General features: G+C 36.6%; 1 protein-coding gene across 6 annotated transcripts in view; it reads left to right on the top strand.

The window, feature by feature from the left end:
* The window catches only part of UBR3 (ubiquitin protein ligase E3 component n-recognin 3), a 241,949-nt gene that overhangs the window by 14,005 nt on the left and 208,460 nt on the right, over window positions 1–19,484 (top strand). For 4 of the 6 annotated variants that reach the window (XM_047722104.1, XM_047722106.1, XM_047722107.1 and 1 more), the window contains exons 2-3: window positions 15,849–15,988; window positions 19,187–19,345. In XM_047722104.1, the coding sequence (XP_047578060.1) occupies window positions 15,849–15,988; window positions 19,187–19,345 (299 nt within the window). The remainder of the gene's footprint in view (window positions 1–15,848; window positions 15,989–19,186; window positions 19,346–19,484) is intronic. The other 2 variants (XM_047722105.1, XM_047722108.1) reach the window with 1 other exon arrangement.

Raw genomic sequence — 19,484 nt, forward strand, 5'->3', positions numbered from 1 at the left:
CTTTTTTAAAAAAAGATTTTATTTATTTGAGAGAGAGAGAGAGAGTGAGAGCATGAGAGGGACGATGATCAGAGGGAGAAGCAGACTCCCCGCTGATCAGGGAGCCTGATGCGGGATTCTGGGATCATGACCTGAACCTAAGGCAGTCACTTAACCAGCTGAGCCACCTAGGCACCCAACAATTTAATTTCTTTTAGATATATAAAACCAGAAGTGGGTTTGCTGGGTTGTAAGCTAGTTCTGTTTTTAATTTTTTAAGAAACCTTCGTATTGTTTTCCATAATGTTGTGCCAGCAGTAAACAGGAGTCCTCTTTTCTTTACATCTTTGCCAATCTTGTTATCTCTTGTTTTTTGGATAAAAGCTGTGCCAACGGAAAAGAGATGATCTATCTCATTGTGGTTTTGATTTACATTTCCTAATGATTATTGATGTTGAGCACCTTTTCATGTACATGTTGGCCATTTATATGTTGTCTTTGGAAAAATGTCTATTCAGTTCTTTTGCCCATTTAAAAATAAAATTATTTTATTTATTTATTTTTTACTATTGGGTTGTATGAGTTCTTCACATTTTAAAATATTAATCCCTTATCAAATGAATGGTTTGCAAACATTTTCTCTAATTCCTTAGATTGCTTTTTGATTTTGATTGTTTCCTTTGCTGTATAGAAACTTTTTAGTTAAAGGTTTTTCTACCTATTTATTTATTTATTTAATTTATTTTAAAAGATTTTATTTATTTTTTTGAGAGAGAGGAAGAGGCAGAGGGAGAGAGAGAGAGAGGCTCTCCCTGAGCAGGGAGCCTAATGTGCGTCTTGATCCCAGGACTCTGGGATCATGATCTGAGCTGAAGGCAGACACTTAACTGCTTGAGCCACCCTGGGGTCCCTCTACCTGTTTATTTTTGCTCTTTTGCTTACATTTTTGGTGTTATATCCTAAAAGTCATTGTCAAAGTCAATGTCAAGAAGCTTTTTTTGGGGGGCCCCTGCCTCTCCCAGGCTTACACATTCTCTCTCAAATAAATAAAATCTTTAAAAAAAAAAGCTTCTTTTTTCCCCCTAGAAGTTTTATTGTTTCAGGTCTCATATTTTATTGTTTCAGGTCTCATATCCCTTGAATATGAGATATGAGTTAATATGTGTGTGTAAGGTAGGGATCTAATTTCTTTTCTTTGTATGTGAATATCTAGTTTTCCCAGTGCCATTTATTTAAGAGATTATCCTTTCTCCAGTGTTTGCTCTTAGCTCCTTTGTTGAATATTAGTTCGCCATATATGCATTAGTTTATTTCTGGGGTTTTCATTTTATTCCATTGATCTATGTGTCTGTTTTTATGCCAGTGCCATACCATTTTGATAACTGTAGCTTTGAAATACAGTTTGAAATCAGAAAGTGTGATGTTTCCAGCTTTGCTCTTCTTTCTAAAGGTTGCTTAGATTATTTAGGGTCTTTTGTGGTGTCATATGAATTTTAGGATTTTTTTTCTACTTCCATGAAAAATGCTGTTGGAATTTTGGTAGCGATTGCATTGATTCTGTAAATTGGTTTGCCTAGAATGGACATTTTAACAATATTAATTCTTCCTGTCCATGAACATGGGATATCTTTTCTTCCATTTATTTGTATCTCCTTCAATTTCTTTCATCACTGTTTTATAGTTTTCAGTGCACAGATCTTCCACCTCCTAGGTTAAATTTATTTGTACATATTTTATTGTTTTGGATACCATTGTAAATGGTATTTCTTGCCTTATCTTTCTTTCATATAGTTTATTGTTAGTATATAAAAATGAAGTTGATTTTTGCATGTTGATTTGTACCCTGTGACTAGTAATATTCTAATAGTTTTTTGGTACAGTTTTTAGGGTTTTCTACATATAATATGTCATCTGTGAACAGAAATAATTTCACTTCTTTCTTTCTGACTTGATTGCCTTTTAATTCTTTTTCTTGCCTAGTTTTTGCAATTAGGACTTCCAGTACTATGTTGAGTAGAAGTGATGATAATAGGCACCTAAATCTTGTTCCTGATTTTAAAGGAAGGTTTTCATTTTTTCACCTTAATGATGTTAGCTGTAGACTTGTATATATATAACTTTTATTATGTTGAAATATATTTCCTCTCTACTCAGTTTGTTGAGTTTTATCAAGAAATAGAGGTTAACTTTTGTGAATTGCTTTTTCTGCATCTGTTGAGATTATTGTATGATCTTTAACCTTCATTCTGTGAATGAGGTGTTACACTGATTTGCATATTTTTACCATCTTTTTTTTTAAATCTTTTTAAATAAATGGCCAATGACCCTTTGCATTCCAAGAAGGAACTCACTGTGCTTAATAATAGTCTTCACCTTTTGTACATATGTCAATACATGTTTAAATTATTGCAGTCTCTGTTCCTTCTCTTTTTTCTTTTAAGATTTTATTTATTTATTTGGCACAGAGAGAAAGCGAGAGAGGGAATATGAGCAGGGGGAGTAGGAGAGGGAGAAGTGGGCTTCCCGCTGAGCAGGGAGCCTGAGGTGGGGCTCCATCCCAGACCCTGGGATCATAACGTGAGCCCAAGGCCGATGTTTAACAACTGAGCCACTCAGGTGCCCTTTGAACTGACTTTATATCCAGGGATAAATCCCTCTTGATGATGGTGTAGGATCTGATAAATCCCTCTTGATGATGGTGTAGGATCTGATCTTTTCAGGTGCTGTTAAGTTCAGTTTGCTAGCATTTTGTTGAGAATTTTTCATCAGTCAGCATCAGGGATATTGGCCTGTAATTTTCCTTTCTGTTAGTGTCCTTATCTGGTTTTGGTGTCAGCCTTGTAATGTCAGCCTTGCAAAGTGAATTTGAGTGTTCATTCCTCTTTACTGTTTTGGAAGAATTTGAAAAGAATTGGCGTTAATTCTTCTTTAAATTTTGGTAGAATTCAGCAGTGAAGCCATCTGATCCTGGGATTTTCTGGCTGGGAGCTATTGGATTACTGATTCAGTCTCTTTAGTTGTTATTGGTCTGTTCAGATTTTCTTTCTTCTTCTTCTTCTTCTTTTTTTTTTTTTTCATTGATTCAGTCTTCAGTGATTGTATGTTTCTAGAAATTTATCCATTTCTTCTAGGTTGTCCAGTTTGTTCGTATATAATTGTTCATAGTAGACTCTATGATCCTCTGTATTTCTGTGGTACCAGTTGTTATTTCTCCTCTTTCATTTATAATTGTATTAATTTGAGTCATTTTTCTTTATTTCATGATTAGTCTAGCTAAAGATTGGTCAGTTTTTTTATCTTTTCAAAAAACCAAGTCTAAGTTTTGTTGTTCTTTTCTATTGTTTTTCATTCTTTATTTCATTTATTTCTCCTCTGTTCTATTTTCTTTCTTATGCTAGCTTTGGACTTAGTTTGTCCTTCCCTCCCTCCCTTTCCCTTCCTTCTTTCCTTCTTTTTTTAGTTTCTTGATATGTCAATTTAGGTTGTTTATTTGTAATCTTTCTTCTTCCTTAACGTAGGCATTTATAGCTATAAATTTTCCAATTAGTACTGCTTTTTGGGCATCTTGTAGGTTTTGGTTTGTTGTGTTTCCATTTTAATTTGTTTCAAGATTTTTTTTTTAAAATTTTCCTTTCTTATTTGACCTATTGTTTGTTCAGGAGTGTATTGTCTGTTTTCCTATATTTGTGAGAATCCCAATTGCTCTCCTGTTACTGATTTCTAGTTTTATAGTTTTCTTTGTGTTCAGAAAAGATGTAATTTCAGTCTGCTTGAATTTGTTAAGAACTTGTTTTACAGCCTAACATATGATCTTTTTGGGAGAATGTTCTGTCTTAAGATGGATGTATATTCTGCTGCGGTTGGATGGAATATTCTGTATGTGTCTGTTACATACATTTGGTTTATAGTGTTGTTTACATTAGCCATTTTCTTATTAATTGCCTGTCTGGATGATCTATCCATTGTTGAGAGTATAGTATCATAGTCCCTTATTATTGTATTGCTTTTTATTTTTTCTTGGAGTTGTGTTACTTCTTATTTTACATATTTAGGTGCTCTGATATTTAGGTACAGAAATATTTACAATTGTAGGGGCGCCTGGGTGGCTCAGTGGGTTAAGCCGCTGCCTTTGGCTCAGGTCATGATCCCAGGTCCTGGGTTCAAGCCCCACATCGGGCTTTCTGCTCAGCAGGGAGCCTGCTTCCTCCTCTCTCTCTGCCTGCCTCTCTGCCTACTTGTGATTTCTCTCTGTCAAATAAATAAATAAAATCTTAAAAAAAAAGAAATATTTACAATTGTAATATCTTCTTGATTAATTGATCCCTTATCATTATGTAATAACCTTTTTTTCTCTTGTGACTTTTTTTTTTTTAAGATTTTATTTATTTATTTGTCAGAGAGAGAGAGAGGGAGAGAGAGCGAGCACAGGCAGACAGAATGGCAGGCAGAGGCAGAGGGAGAAGCAGGCTCCTTCATGAGCAAGGAGCCCAATGTGGGACTCGATCCCAGGATGCTGGGATCATGACCTGAGCTGAAGGCAGCTGCTTAACCAACTGAGCCACCCAGGCGTCCCTCTTGTGACCTTTTTGACTTAAAGTTTATTTTATCTGATGTTAGTGCAGCCACTTTTGCTTTCTTTTAACTACCATTTACTTGGGATATCTTTTCCATCTCTTTCAGCTTTTGTGTGCCCCATAAAGCTAATATGAGTTTCTCATAGGCAGAATGTCTTTGGATTTTTAAAATCCATTCAGCTTCTCTAGGACTTCTGGTTGGAAAATTTAATCCATTTACATTTAGTATTTGTTGATAGGTAAGAACTTTTTGTTGCTATTTTGTTAATTGCTTTTTTAAATTAACAGGTAATATATTTTTGTTCAGGGGTACAGGTCTCTGATTCATCAGTCTTACTGTTAATTGCTTTTTGACTCTTATAGTTCCATTTTTCTCTCTTCTTTTGTGACTTGATGAGTTTTTGTGATGACATGCTTTGATTTGTTTCTCTTAACTTTTTTGTATACCCACCACAAGTTCTTCTATTGTGGTTACCGTGAGGTTGACATAAAATATCTTAGATATATATATATTTTTTTAAATTGAAGATTTTATTTATTTATTTGACAGAGAGATCACAAGTAGGCAGAGAGGCAGGCAGAGAGAGAGGAAGAGAAACAGGCTCCCTGCTGTGCAGACAGCCCGATGCCGGGCTCGATCCCAGGACCCTGGGATCATGACCTGAGCCGAAGGCAGCGGCTTAACCCACTGAGCCACCCAGGCGCCCCGATCTTAGATATTTTTTTAAAGTCAATAAACTTTAATTTATCGATAAATGATAAATTGATAAACAATAAAAGTTTTTTTTAAGTTGATAACAACCTAAAATTCTGTAGTTTTACATTTCTCCCTCCCATGTTTAGATTGTTGATATTACACTTTATATCTTTTTATATTTTAAATTATTGTAGTTATAGTTGTTTTTAGTATGTTCTTTTTTTAGCTTTGATACAAGAGTTGAAAGTGATTTGGATACTACCTTTGCAATATTAGAGGATCTTGCTTTGTATATTTACCTTTGCTTGTGAGTTTTATACATTCCTATATTTTCACATTATTTATTAGCATCCGTTCATTTCAGCTTTAAGGATTTCCTTTAGCATTTCTTCTAAGTCTTGTCTAGGGGTGATGAATTTTCTCAGCCCCCTTTTTTTTTTTTTTATTAAATCTGGGAAAGTCTTTCTTCTTGATTTCTTTCCTCCCTGATGAGCTGGGAGCCTGATGTGGGTCTCGGTCCCAGGACCCTGGCATCCTGACCTGAGCTGGATGTGGATGCTTACCTTGACTGAGCCACACAGTTTGGTGGGCATGGTATTCTTAGTTGGCAGTTTCTTCTTACAGTATTTTGACTATATCATCCCATTCTCTCCTGGCTTGCAAGATTTCTCCAGAGAAATTATTATTTATAGACTTAATGGGGGCTTACTTGTGTGATGAGTTGTTTTCTCTTGCTGCTTTCAAAGTTTTCTTTGTCTTTGACTTTTGATAACTTACTTAAAATGTGTCTCAGTGTAACTCTTTTTGGGCTCAACCTATTTAGGGACTCTAGGAGTTCCTGAGTCTTAATGTCCATTTATTTCCCCAAATTTAGGATATTTCCAGCCATTATTTCTTTAGATAGACTTTTGCTTCCCTTCTCTCTTTTCTCCTTTTGCGATTCCCATGATGTCTATGTTGTTTGTGTGGTATCTTAGGAGTCCTGTACTTTTCCTCCTCTTTCCTTGTTCTTTTTTTATTTTTGCTCCTCTGACTGACTGATTTCAAATGACCTTTGTGTTCATGAATTCTTTCTTCTTGGTAAAGTCTGCTGTTGAAGAGTTCTATTGAATTTTTCAGTTAAATTATATTTTTCAGCTCTAGAATTTGTTTCTGAAATGATTTTCATTTCTTCTTGAACTTATTTTATTCATGTATTTTCCTCCTATTTTTACTTGTCTATCTAGGTTTTCTTGTAGTTCATAGAACTTATTTAAGAGGATTATTCTGTATTCTTTGTCATTTAGTTCAGCTCTGTTTCTTCATGGTCAGTTATTTGGAACTTTATTGATTTCCTTTGGTGGTGTCAGGTTTACCTGATTCTTCTTGATCCTTTTGTTCTTGCATTGGTATCTGTGCATTTGAAGAAGTGGTCTCCTCTTCCAGTATTTACAGGTTCACTTTGGAAGGGAAAGATTTTCTTCAGTCACCCCAGCCTGGGATTCTGGATGGGCCATCTGATGCTATCCATTGGCAGGCAGCATTTCCTTTCTGGGTGTTTGGTTGGGTGGGGCCATTGCCTGTGCTCTGATGTTGAGAGGGGTCCACTGGGTTCTACTGTCAAATAAGTCTACATTCAGGTGGGGCTGCTGGCTGGGTTCTGTGATCAGGCAGGGCCATTGGATGGGTTCCATAATCTCCTCTGCTTGGGTAGAGTCATAGTCTGAACTGCTTACTGGGTGGTGTAGCTAGTTGGACTCTGTGGTTGGGTGGGGCCACAGGTTAGGTCCTTAATCAGCCCTGATTGGGTGGGTCCCTAGGCTGTGTTCCCTGGCCAGGTGCCAGTCTTTCCTTCCGCTTGGTAGAATTTTATGTGTTAGCTCTGATTTTGATTTACTCTCTGATTGTTCAAACTATTGAAAAGTATGGGAGTTACAATATTTTATTACTCCTAGACTACATTTTACAGCTTATTTCTTTCATCTGGACACCATATGAAGATTCTTTCTATGTGCCTTGAGAAAATGTTCTTATAGGTATCATGACAAAGAGTTCCAGATTAGAAATTAGACAGTCCTGACTCTAATCCCTTGAATTACTAGGTCATATGGGTGTGCGTTTATACTTTTGATACATTTTTACAGATTGTCCTCATATTTGGTATGTTAATTTACACTCTTTCTGTCAGTACAATGGGAATATTTACTGCTCCATCAAAAGAAATGAAATCTTGCCATTTGCGATGATGTGGATGGAACTAGAAGGTATTAGTCTTAGCGAAATAAGTCAGTCGGAGAAAGACAACCATCGTATGATCTCCCTGATATGAGCAAGTAGAGATGCAATGTGGAGGGTTTGGGGGTAGGAAAAGAATAAATGAAACAAGATGGGATCGGGTGGGAGACAAACCATAGAGATCTTAATTGCACAAAACAAACTGAGGGTTGCCGGGAGGCGGGGGGTAGGGAGAGGGTGGTGGGGTTATGGACATTGGGGAGGGTATGTGCTATGTTGAGTGCTGTGAAGTGTGTAAACCTGGCGATTCACAGACCTGTACCCCTGGGGCTAATAATACATTATATGTTTATAAAAAAATAAATTATTAAAAAAAAGAATATCCACTGCTTTAGTACCTCACCAAGATACAGTATCATAAATTTTGGTCTTTGGAAATATGATAGGTATGAAAAAATTGTCACAATATAGTTTTATTTATTCTTTGTCCTATACATTGTTTACAGGTGTGTTATTAATTTTCAAATTTTAAGGATTTTTAAACATATGTCTCTTATTGATTTACAGTTTAATTCCTTTGTGGTCTGTGGACATAGTTTATGTAATGTCAATTTAAAGTGCTTCAACACCATAAAGTCAATAAGATCCATATTGATTATGGATCCATAAGATTCATATCATTTTTTGATATTTTCTGCTTGTCAGTATTGAAAAGCCATCAGTAGGTCTGGGCTAATTTTAGTGCTGGAGGTAAGGCTGTCTCATTATTTGTAGGCAGTTGTGTTCTACTGAGGGAATATATAGTCAGCTTGCTGTCGTACCATAATATCACAGACTGGGGCACTTAAACAACAGAAATTTATTTTTCATGGTTCTGGAGGCTGGAAGTCCAAGATCAAGGTGTGGCAGGTTTTTTTTTTCTCCTGAGGCTTCTCTCCTTGGCTTGTAGATGACTGCTTTCTCCCTGTATCCTCATATGGTCTTTCCTCTGTGTACCTTTGTATTCCTCTTGTCTGTTTTTCTTCTTATAAGGACACCATTTGTATTGGATTAGGGCCCCACCCTATGACCTCACTTAACCTTACTTCCTTAAAGGTCCTGTTTCCAGTTGTGGTCACAATCGGGGTTGGGGCTTCAAAACATTAAAAAAAAAAAAAAAGATTTATTTAACTATTTATTTTAGAGAGAGATAGAGACAGAGTGTGTGTACAGGTGGGGAGAGGGGTAGAGGGAGAGAGAGAATCTTAAAGCAGACTCCCTGCTGAGTGTAGAGTCTGACATGGGGCTTAATCTCACGGCCTGGAGATCATGACCTGAGCGGAAACCAAGTGTCAGATGCTCAACTGACTGAGCCACCCAGGTGCCCCTGAGGTTTAGGGCTTTAGTGTATGAATTTTCAAGGGCCATAGTTAAGTAAGAGAAGAATGGATCCAGAGTGGGTATATTAATGTGTATGTTGATTAATGCATACAGTGTAGATCATTTGAAAAGGTATGTATGTTTGTATAATTCTGTGATTAATAACATCCCAGTGCGCCCCCCCTCCCAGGGAGAGATTTGGGGGAGGGGCAGAGGGAGAGATAGAGAATCTTATTTTCATTTATTTTTTAAAAACTGTTAAAAAAGATTTTTATTTATTCATTTGAGAGAGAGAAAGAGCATAAGTAGGGGGAGAGCCAGAGGGAGAAGGAGAAGCAGACTTCCCGCTGAGCTGGGAGCCTGACATGGGCCTTGATTCCAGGACTTGGAGATGATGACCTGAGCCAAAGGCAGATTCTTAACCATCTGAGCCACCCAGGTGCCCGTTTATTTTGATTTTTTATTTATTTTTACTTTTTTTTAGAGAGAAAGAAAGTGCACCATAGCCGGGTGGGTGGGCAGGCAGAGGAATAGGGAAAGAGAGAAACCCATTCAGGCTCCATGTGCAGTGCAGAGCTCATGATGGGGCTCAATATCATGACCCTGAGTTCATGACCTGACCCAGAATCAACAGTCGGAGGCTTAACTGAGTGAGCCACCCAGGTGCCCCCTTGGTCCTTTTTCTTTCCTCCCTTCTCTCCCTTCTGGTCCCATCTGCTCCCTTCCCATCCTGTTTCCAACCCTCTCCTCTCAGAGTCCCATAATTCTGCTTTTAGTCATTTAAACTCAGTATCAGTGGAGTTACAAGGAGAGTTTCTGGGATGCTGGGAATATTTTGTTTCTTGATCTAGTAGGTGGTTGCATATGTGTGTTGTTTGTGATACTTAATTGAACTGCACACTTATTTTTTGGGCAATTTTCTGTCAGTTATACTTCAATTTTTAAAAGCTAAGTTAAGATAAAATTTGGACATGTCATTTTATTAACTGTTTCTGTAGTTCTGTTCAACCTTTCTTTTATTGCCCAAACATCCTGTTCACTATGGAATATTTAGTCTTCTTAATCATTCAAAACTATTGGATTCCAGGGTGCCTGGGTGGCTCAGTTGTTAAGCATCTGCCTTCGGCTCAGGCCATGATCCTAGGGTCCTGGGATCAAGCCTGCATTGGGCTCCCTGCCCCGCGGGAAGGTTGCTTCTCCCTCTCCCACTCCCCATGCTTGTGTTCCCTCTCTTGCTGTGTCTCTCTTTGTCAAATAAAATAAATAAAACCTTAAGAAAACAAAACAAAACAAAGCTATTGGGTTCCTTGAAGAAAATATTTGTGATCCATGAGCTGCTGTTGTGAACACATTACTTCCTGCTTTTTTTTTTTTTTTGAGCCTTACTAGTTGTTTAAAAAAGCCTCTCCCTGTTCACTTGGGGGGGAGATCTTTTTTTTTTTTTTTTTTAAATGATTTTATTTATTTGAGAGAGAGAGAGAGAGAGAGCATGAGAGGAGAGAGAGATCAGCGGGAGAAGCAGACTCCCTGCCGAGCAGGGAGTCCGATGTGGGACTCGATCCCAGGACTCCAGGATCATGACCTGAGCCGAAGGAGTTGCTTAACCAACTGAGCCACCCAGGCGCCCCGGGGGGAGATCTTTAATACCTGTTTATATACAGTTGCATTTGTCAGACTCCTGGACAATATACCTACAGAGCTTTGCATGCTTAGCCTAGCTCCTTCATTCATTTGGTCTGTAGCCTAAATATCACCTTTCCAGAAAGGCCTTCCATTTCAAACCTGCTTTGAAAACCTTCCTTTAAAAAATAATCTACTGTCAGATTATTTCTGTAGAGCTTATTATTCATTTTTGTTTTGTTTTGTTTTGTTTGTTTCTCTGTCTCTCCTTTTACCCCACTCTAATAGAAAGTTAGCTCCATGAGAGCAAGGCCTTACATTCCTGGGGCCTCAGTGCCAGGCCTGTAGTGGTTATTTGAAACGTTGTTGAAAAGCAGGTGTTATTAAATGGGTGTCTGGTTCTTTTCCATTGTTGCTCACAAGAAGTCTGGTTATTCTTTACCTAAAAGCTGTTGAAATCATTTTGGTGTTCTATTATTAGATTTAGTCTTTGTTTCCTCAAGTCTTTAGTGAACACTTGCTATGTGATATGTAAGATGCTTTAGTTCCCACACTATGTTCAACCTGGAATACAAAAACCAATTTTGTTTGTTGATCTTATCATATGTTGTACCCATACTGCATAGTCCTATGTTATTTAAAGCTAGCTTGCAAAGCTTGGTTCTTAAGTCTTTTGGCTGTTAATTTTTTTAGTCAACAGCCATCTGATGTACTACTGTAATCCCAGTCCCTAGGTTGCTTAGACCACTCTTGTTCCTTGGGCATAGTTCCAGGTTGCAGTTTTACTCTTTGAGGCCACTTGAAACTCTGTTCAAATTGTTCTTCACTCTCTGCCCAGTAGCACTTTTGAATTCATTTCGTTTCTACATGGAAAGTGTCTAAGAGAGCTTTCTGTGCCCCCTTTATCTAATCCTTTCTCTTTTCCTGCTTTTCAACTGTCAAGCTTTTCATTGCATCCTTTAGTGTCTGTGTTTTCATTCTTCTGGCATTCCTTTCATCTGTTTTTTATCCTTCCTATTTATGCTTCTAGATAGTTTAATTAAATTATCATCAGTCACACAAGTCAGGTTTAAAAAATTTTTAATTCTAAAGCCTTTTAAAGTAGAAACGTTGTCTTGATTTTGCTTAGATTTTGTGTGTCACAGCTGAAAGAAGTTCCTTAATTCACATTTACCTTTATGAAGCAGGTGCTTGAGCCTGGTGCCTTAGACCACTTGGCCCTCCTAAATACAGCAATATTTACCTTTATTTTTATTTATTTTTTTAAAAAGGTTTATTTATTTATTAGAGACAGCAAAACAGGGGAGGGGCAGAGAGTGAGGGAGAGAAGCAGTTTCTGCACTGAGTGCAGAGCCTGATGTGGGACTTGATCTCATGACCTTGAGATCATGACCTGAGCCAAAATCAGGAGTTAGACGATTAGATGACTGAGCCATCCAGGTAGGCATCCCATCATATTTACGTTTATTATTTTATTTTATTTATTATTTTTAGAAGATTTTATTTGACAGAGAGAGACAACGAGAGAGGGAACATAAATGGGGAATGGGAGAGGGAGAAGCAAGCTTCCTACTGAATAGGGAGCCTGATGTGGGGCTCGATCCCAGGACCCTGGGACTGTGACATGAGCTAAAAGCAGATGCTTAATGACTGAGCCACCCAGGCACCCCTATATTTACCTTTAAATGAAGGTTTGGACCTTAAGATATATTACTTCTTAACTTGTTTCATTGTATAATAGGTGTTGAAATGATATTTGGAAGGGGCACAGAAGCAATGAGGAGGCTGCTCAGACTGCATCTGTCTGCCTTGAGGACTGAGGAAATTTGTATCTCTGCACTGTACTCTATTGATCTAACATTTGGAATTTCTACCTTAAGGATGGATAGACTGAAGCAGTGTGTGAACATTCTGAATGCTTTATTTTTTGTGTTTGTATATATTTTTCTTAAGAAGGAGTTATATAACTTTCATTAGATTCTCGAAGAAGTCTATGATCATTTGCTTTTGAGCACTTAAAGTTTTTTTGGGCTGGGGGGGGCACCTCTATCCCCTGTATCCATCTCCCAGTTTCAACAGTTAACAACTCATAATTCATCTTGGTATACTCCTGCCTCTTTCAGTTTACCCCACCAGATTATTTTGAAGCAAGTCCCATACATTAAAACATTTCATTTGTATGTATTTATATAGCCATATCTGAAAGGTAAGGCTTCATTTTTCTTTTCTTTTTTTTTTTTTTTAAAGTATTTATTTATTTATTTGACAGAGAATGCAAGTAGGCAGAGAGGCAGGCAGAGAGAGAGAGAGAGAGAAGCAGGCTCTACACTGAGCAGAGAGCCCGATGCGGGGCTCAATCCCAGGACCCTGGGATCATGACCTGAGCTGAAGGCAGAGGCTTTAACCCACTGAGCCACCCAGGCGCCCCAGGCTTCATTTTTCAATGATAACCATATGCTGCTACCATTATACCTACACAAAATAATTCTTTAATATCATAAAATACCCATGAACTTTCTTACATAACCACAATGCCATTATTTCACCTAATAAAATTATCTAATGAACTATTACCCAGTTCATAATTAGATTTCCCTGGTTGTCAAAATACCTTTTTAAAGGTGGTTTGTTACAGTCTGTTCATACTATATTTATTGGGCCTGTCAAGCGTTTTTAAACCAGAGTGGTCCTTCCGCCTCCTTTTTCCCTCTTGTCACTGACGGTTGCAGAAATTGAGTCTGTTGCCCTATGTAATGGTCTACATTCATGAGTTGTCTGTTTGCTTTTTTGTGGTGTATTTAACTTTTTCCTTTACATCCTATACTTCTTATAAATGGAAGTGAGCTCTTGAGACTTGGTGTGAAATTCAGCATGTTTGGTAAGAACACTTCCTAAATGGTGCTGTGTGCTTCGCAAACATCACAGTGATGGATTTTTTTTATTTTAAACTTCTAGTTATACTAAGATTGATAAGGATGTGACTTTCTGATCTCAAGTAGAAAATTTCCCCATAAGCCTTTCTCTAAAGCCATCCAAAGTGGTCATTTTCTAGTTGCTCATTATTTTATTTAAAAAAAATTCTGATGGGCTCTCTGGCACTTTAGGGGATTCTTTCTTTCTTTCTTTCTTTCTCTCTCTCTCTTAAAAGATTTTATTTATTTATTTGACAGAGAGAGAGCCGGAGAGCATAGACAGGGGGAGTGGCTAAGGGAGAGGGAGAAGCAGGCTCCTCACAGAGCCGGGAGCCCGATGCTGGGCTCCATCCCAGCACCCTGGGATCATGACTTGGGTTGAAGGCAGATGGTTAAAAGACTGAGTCCCTGAGGCATCCCTCATTTTTTATTTTAATAAAATTCATTGCTTTGGTTATTAGGGATCTTGAGCATCTTTTCTTATGTTTATTGGCCATTCAGCAGTTTTTTTATGACTTGTTCATGGCTGATTTTTCTATTGAATTTTTTTTCTTTTTCTTATTTTCAAGTGTTCATTATCAGAGATATAATCTTTTATCTGTTTTACCTCTTGTAAATATTTGTAACTGTCTTCTGTATAGAAGCTTGATTTATGTGGTCAATTTTTTTTTAAAAGATTTTATTTATTTATTTCACAGACAGAGATCACAAGTAGGCAGAGAGGCAGGCAGGCAGAGGGGGAAGCAGGCTCCCCGCCTAGCAGAGAGCCAGATGTGGGGCTCGATCCAAGGACCCTGGGATCATGTCTGGAGCTGAAGGCAGAGGCCTTAACTCACTGAGCCCCCCAGACGCTCTTTGTGGTCAATTTTTGTCTTACATTTATGGCTTTTGGTTTAAGGTTTTACTTAGTTATGCTTTCTATACTTTGAGGTAATGGAGGGGAAATAGTTTATTTTTTCTTGGTAACTCTTTTCACTTTTGCTGTGTATGGAGTATATTTTGTATATGGTATAAGATAAGAATAAAATTTACTTCCTGCGTAAAAATCAGTTGTCCTAAAGCAGTTTATTGAAAGTCTTCTTCCTACCACATTGAATTGTATGCCATATTTATGATATTAAATTCACAAATTTACGTTCTCTTTCTAGACTCCATTGTGATCTACTGATGATATTAATATTACCACAGATTTCTAAAAAAAAATATTTATTTATTTGACAGACAGAGATCACAAGTGTTGGGGGGGAAGCAGGCTCCCCGCTGAGCAGAGAGCCTGAAGCAGAGCTCGATTCCAGGACCCTGAGAACATGACCTGAGCTGAAGGCAGAGGCTTAGCCCACTGAGCCACCCGGGCTCCTCCACAGATTTTTTTTTTTTTTTAAAGATTTTATTTATTTATTTGACAGAGAGAGATGACAAGTATGCAGAGAGGCAGGCAGAGAGAGAGAAGGGGAAGCAGGCTCCCTGCTGAGCAGAGAGCCCGATGCGGGGCTCGATCCCAGGACCCTGAGATCATGACCTGAGCCGACGGCAGCGGCTTAACCCACTGAGCCACCCAGGCGCCCCCAGATTTTTAATTATAATAGTTTTGTACTACATTTTAAGGTCTAAGTCACTGTCAGTAATCATTTTTTTCCTGAGTTTTACTGATTTTTTCCCCACACATATGCTCTTCCGTTGAAATTCAGAATTAGTTTGTGATTAGTCTCATTGTGCTTTAACTGTAATGGCATTAAGCGTGGTGGAACTGACTTTTAAAAACATTAAATTGATTTTTCCATTTGAGAATGTAGTTCTCTATTCAGATCTTTTGTGTTTTTTTTAGCTAAGGTAGTTTCTGCACTATTCTTATTAGTTTGTTTCTGGGGATTTTATGTTTAGGGTGGTTATTTTTGTATTGACACAAAATATTTATGATTATTTGGATTGTGAATACAGAGAAGTTTGCTTCATTTTTTTCAAGTATACCAATCATACTTTAAAATAAGTCTAAATAAGATAAGAAGGAATATATATACTTATGTGTACTATATAAACTTTTCAAATAAGCTCTAAGTATTTCTGTCCCTTACATATTCATTAATACACTAAGTTAGAAATAGTTAAGGAATAGAAAATGTGAATTTTTTAGGAATTGATCAATTTCTACTTAATGGTGTATATAAAGGATGGAAGTAATAAAGTAATATGTGAAAGTTATAAATTGCAGTTAAAAAACACTAAATCCTGTAATGAGATTTTCTTTTTGTATTCTAGCTGGCACGTAACTAGTGTATGGTCTTTTATTAGGAGGAAATCCTCCTCAACCACATATTTTATTTAAAGACTGATTAAAACTATAATCTTTTAACTTGGTACCTTAAGAATTGTAGAGGAATAATAAATCAGCTTTGATACTGGCCTGCATTCTGTTTATGTATATTGTATATAGAGGTAACATGTTTCTGGCAGATCAGACATCACTATTAATTTTTTTTCTTTTTCATATTACAGGTTTTGCAAAAGGCATCAAATTAAATCAAGTTCAAATATTCCCTGTGTCCCCAAAGACTTATTGATGATGTCTGAATTTGTTCTTCCAAGATTTATTTTTTGTCTTATTCAGTACTTAAGAGAAGGCTATAATGAACCAGGTATGTTTAATCTACTTTTTGTTAGTACTCTTTTTAAGTTCCCAATTAACAGAGTTTAGCATTAATAACAAGGTGAATTTCTTCAGATATAATTTTTTTGTTTAACGTGTTTCATGAGATGACTATGAAATAGAGACTAAATAAAAACATACTTTAGTATACATCAATTATATAACCTCATAGATACCCTGTAGTGACACAGTTTGGGAGTTTCTGCTCCTGGGATCATAGATGCTTAGGATCAAACTTACTTGGCCTTTTGCAGGTGGGGAAATAATCATTTTATGGGGTTAAAGTGATTTTATTTATAATTATATTATGATAGAACAGAATTAAGGAGTCCTGGAAATGTGTGAATTTAACTTAGAATTTTAGAAGATAAATTACTATTTCACGATCTCTCTCTCTTGTTCTCTCTCTCTCTTTTTTAATAGATATCTCTATGTTTTTATTCTTCTCCATATATAATAACTTAGGAGAGAGTCAAATTGCTCACTCTCCATGTTACAGGTAGAATGTATGGGAGTGAACATCATGGTATTACTGAAAAGAAAAAAGAAACATGCAAATTATAGATATTCTTGCCTTTTAAGATTAGTCCAATCTTGATTAATATACTTCAGTTAAATATTTTGGAATTAGATATTATCTGTTAAAGTTGTCAGTCTGACATTGTGAATTACAGATACCAGTTAGTGTGGTGTAAATCAAATTTATTAACTTTTTGTGATCTTTTACTTTTCTGATGATACTTGTATTTTTATCATTTAAAGGACTGCATCTTGAATTACTTTTAGAGGTTTTAAATTATTTATTTACTATAAATAATCTTTATTTATTTATTTATTTATTTATTTGACAGAGAGAGATCACAAGTAGACAGGCAGGCAGAGAGAGAGAGAGAGAGGGGGAAGCAGGCTCCCCGCTGAGCAGAGAGCCCGATGCGGGGCTCGATCCCAGGACCCTGAGATCATGACCTGAGCCGAAGGCAGCAGCTTAACCCACTGAGCCACCCAGGCGCCCCTACTATAAATAATCTTAAATGCAGTTTGAAACTATGACACACATATTTATCCATCCCCCATCGTTGAAGTGTGAAGAAACATAGAGCATCTTCATCATTTTTAAAAGTACTATGTTACTCTCATTGTAAGCAAACACTTAAACTTCTTATTTCTACATTTTAAGCAAAATACACAATTCCTTGTTAACAACCTTCACCCGTCTCAGAGTATATGTCTTAAAATACAGGAAGAAATATTATTTTGATTCAGGCCCAAACTACTCTGTCTTTGGAATGAAGGAACTAGAGACCAGCTGGGTTATTGGACTTGCTTTTGTGCTATTTCTCATATACTAGTTAACAGAGTGTTTGGAAATTTACGTTTTTTATTATGTGTCCTATTTTAAAAAGGTAATAAGTAGAAATCATTTATTATGAGAACCTTAAAACTTACAATTATTTTGATCAGAGAGTAATTCATATAAAAGTATATTATGTTTATTTTTTTCTTTAGGGACTTCTAATAGTTGTTAATAGACGACATAGGTACATAGCTTTGATAATTGTTTGTTACCATTATCTGAAAATGCAAAGGAATGAATGGAAGCACTTTTTTGTCTTGAGTGTCATGAACTTAGGGTCATGAAATTTTCCTTTCTATATTACCACTTATGCTCTACATTCAGTTCTTCTTTCTGTGCAAGAAAAATTACTGTATTACTTTGTGTAGAGATCACTTTAAAATTAAAGAACAGACTTGGAATCATTTAATCTGAGGTAATAGAAGCTCAGAGATTTTGTTGTTTGACAGATGCCTTGTGTTCCATTTCTCATTTCATCCTACAATCCTCAGATGAGTGTCAGAGTTCATCTAGAGCTCTTGCAAACAAAGAACAGTTGTTAATTAAATGCTTGCCATGTTACTGCATAAGTCACTGGGGAGGACATAGAGATGAGTAATATACAGTATTAGTTATCCACTGAGAAAGTTAAGGTTTTTTTGGTCTGGGTCCCAGGACTCAGAGTTATTTAGAATTTCATTCACAGATCATCTTTGAACTGGGTTGTGAATTCCTTGGATGTAGGAACTAGGTCTTATTTAGTTTTGGTTCCCAGTGCCTATCATGTAGTAGATGCTGAGTAAATGTTGAATGAAATTGATGTCCTCTTTCCTGGGAACACAGGCCGTCCATTAGCTCCCTTATATGTGTCCTTTTAGCTAATTGTGTCTGAACTCTAAATCTCATTTTTAATTTCTTTAGGACCTCAGTTTCTCTGAAAATTCTTTTTTTTTCCCCCTCTTAAATGTTCTTTTTCAGTTGCTGTACAAGTTTCTTTTCTCTTTCTCCAGCTCTACTAGGCATATCTTTTCTGGTATTTAAAAAACTATTTTAGTAAAAACATTTATGTTTATGAAAACAGTTATTTTTTTATTTTAGTTGCTATGACCTCCAGCTAGCATGAGTCTGTATTTTTAGAATATGATAGAGGATGGGTTATTTGCTACACAGGTTTAAATTTAGTGCTGACATAATTTTGTTCTAATATTCTTATACTACTCTCAAAATTATTTGGTTTCTGTCTTATTTTAGGAAGTGATCTTAACTTTTTCTTAAACACAGTCTAGTTTTGAAATGATGTTATGTTTACATTTCTATATCTGGAAAATATAACACCTCAAATTGAATACTTTTTAACTAGACTAAGTACTTAATACCTTACGAAGTCATCTCTTTTCTCCATCTACTTTTTCTCAGAGGATTGAATTCCTGAGTGAGTCTGCCTTAGGCTGGTGCTGGGTGAATAACTACCTCCTCCTCCTCCTCCTCCTTTTTTTTTTTTTTTTTTTTTAATATTTTATGTATTTGAGAGAGAGTAAGTGAGTGAGAGAGCATGAGAAGGGTGAGGTGGAGGGGCAGGGGTAGAGGGAGAAGCAGACTCCCTGCTGAGCAGGGAGCCTGACGTGGGGCTTGATCCGAGGACCCTGGGATCATCACCTGAGGCCAAGGCAGATGCTTAAGTGATGGAGCCACCCAGGTGCCCCAATGATAACTACCTTCTAAACAGAGTTCTTATATTAATTTTTTGATTATAAAATACTGTTATCCAAGTTACTATAATTTTAAAAGAATAAAATATGGTTATTTTTAGCAAAATATTTTAAAGGAAGTTAATTATATTATATGCTTTTTCAGCAGCTGATGTACCCTCAGAAAAAGACCTTAACAAAGTCCTTCAGCTTTTGGAACCTCAAATTTCCTTTTTAGAAGATCTAACTAAAATGGGAGGCGCCATGCGGTCTGTTCTTACTCAGGTTTTGACAAACCAACAAAACTACAAAGATCTGACTTCTGGTAAGTAAAACATCAGCATAGAAGAATGTTAAAATTTTCTTATGTCACTGTAATCATAAGAAATTGTGTATTTTCAAACTTAAGTGTAAAACATAGATTTTTTCATAGAATGCTAAAGGTGGAAGTTATTCAAAGTACT

This window comes from Lutra lutra, chromosome 3, assembly GCF_902655055.1.
Source record: "Lutra lutra chromosome 3, mLutLut1.2, whole genome shotgun sequence".
NCBI lineage: Eukaryota > Metazoa > Chordata > Mammalia > Carnivora > Mustelidae > Lutra > Lutra lutra.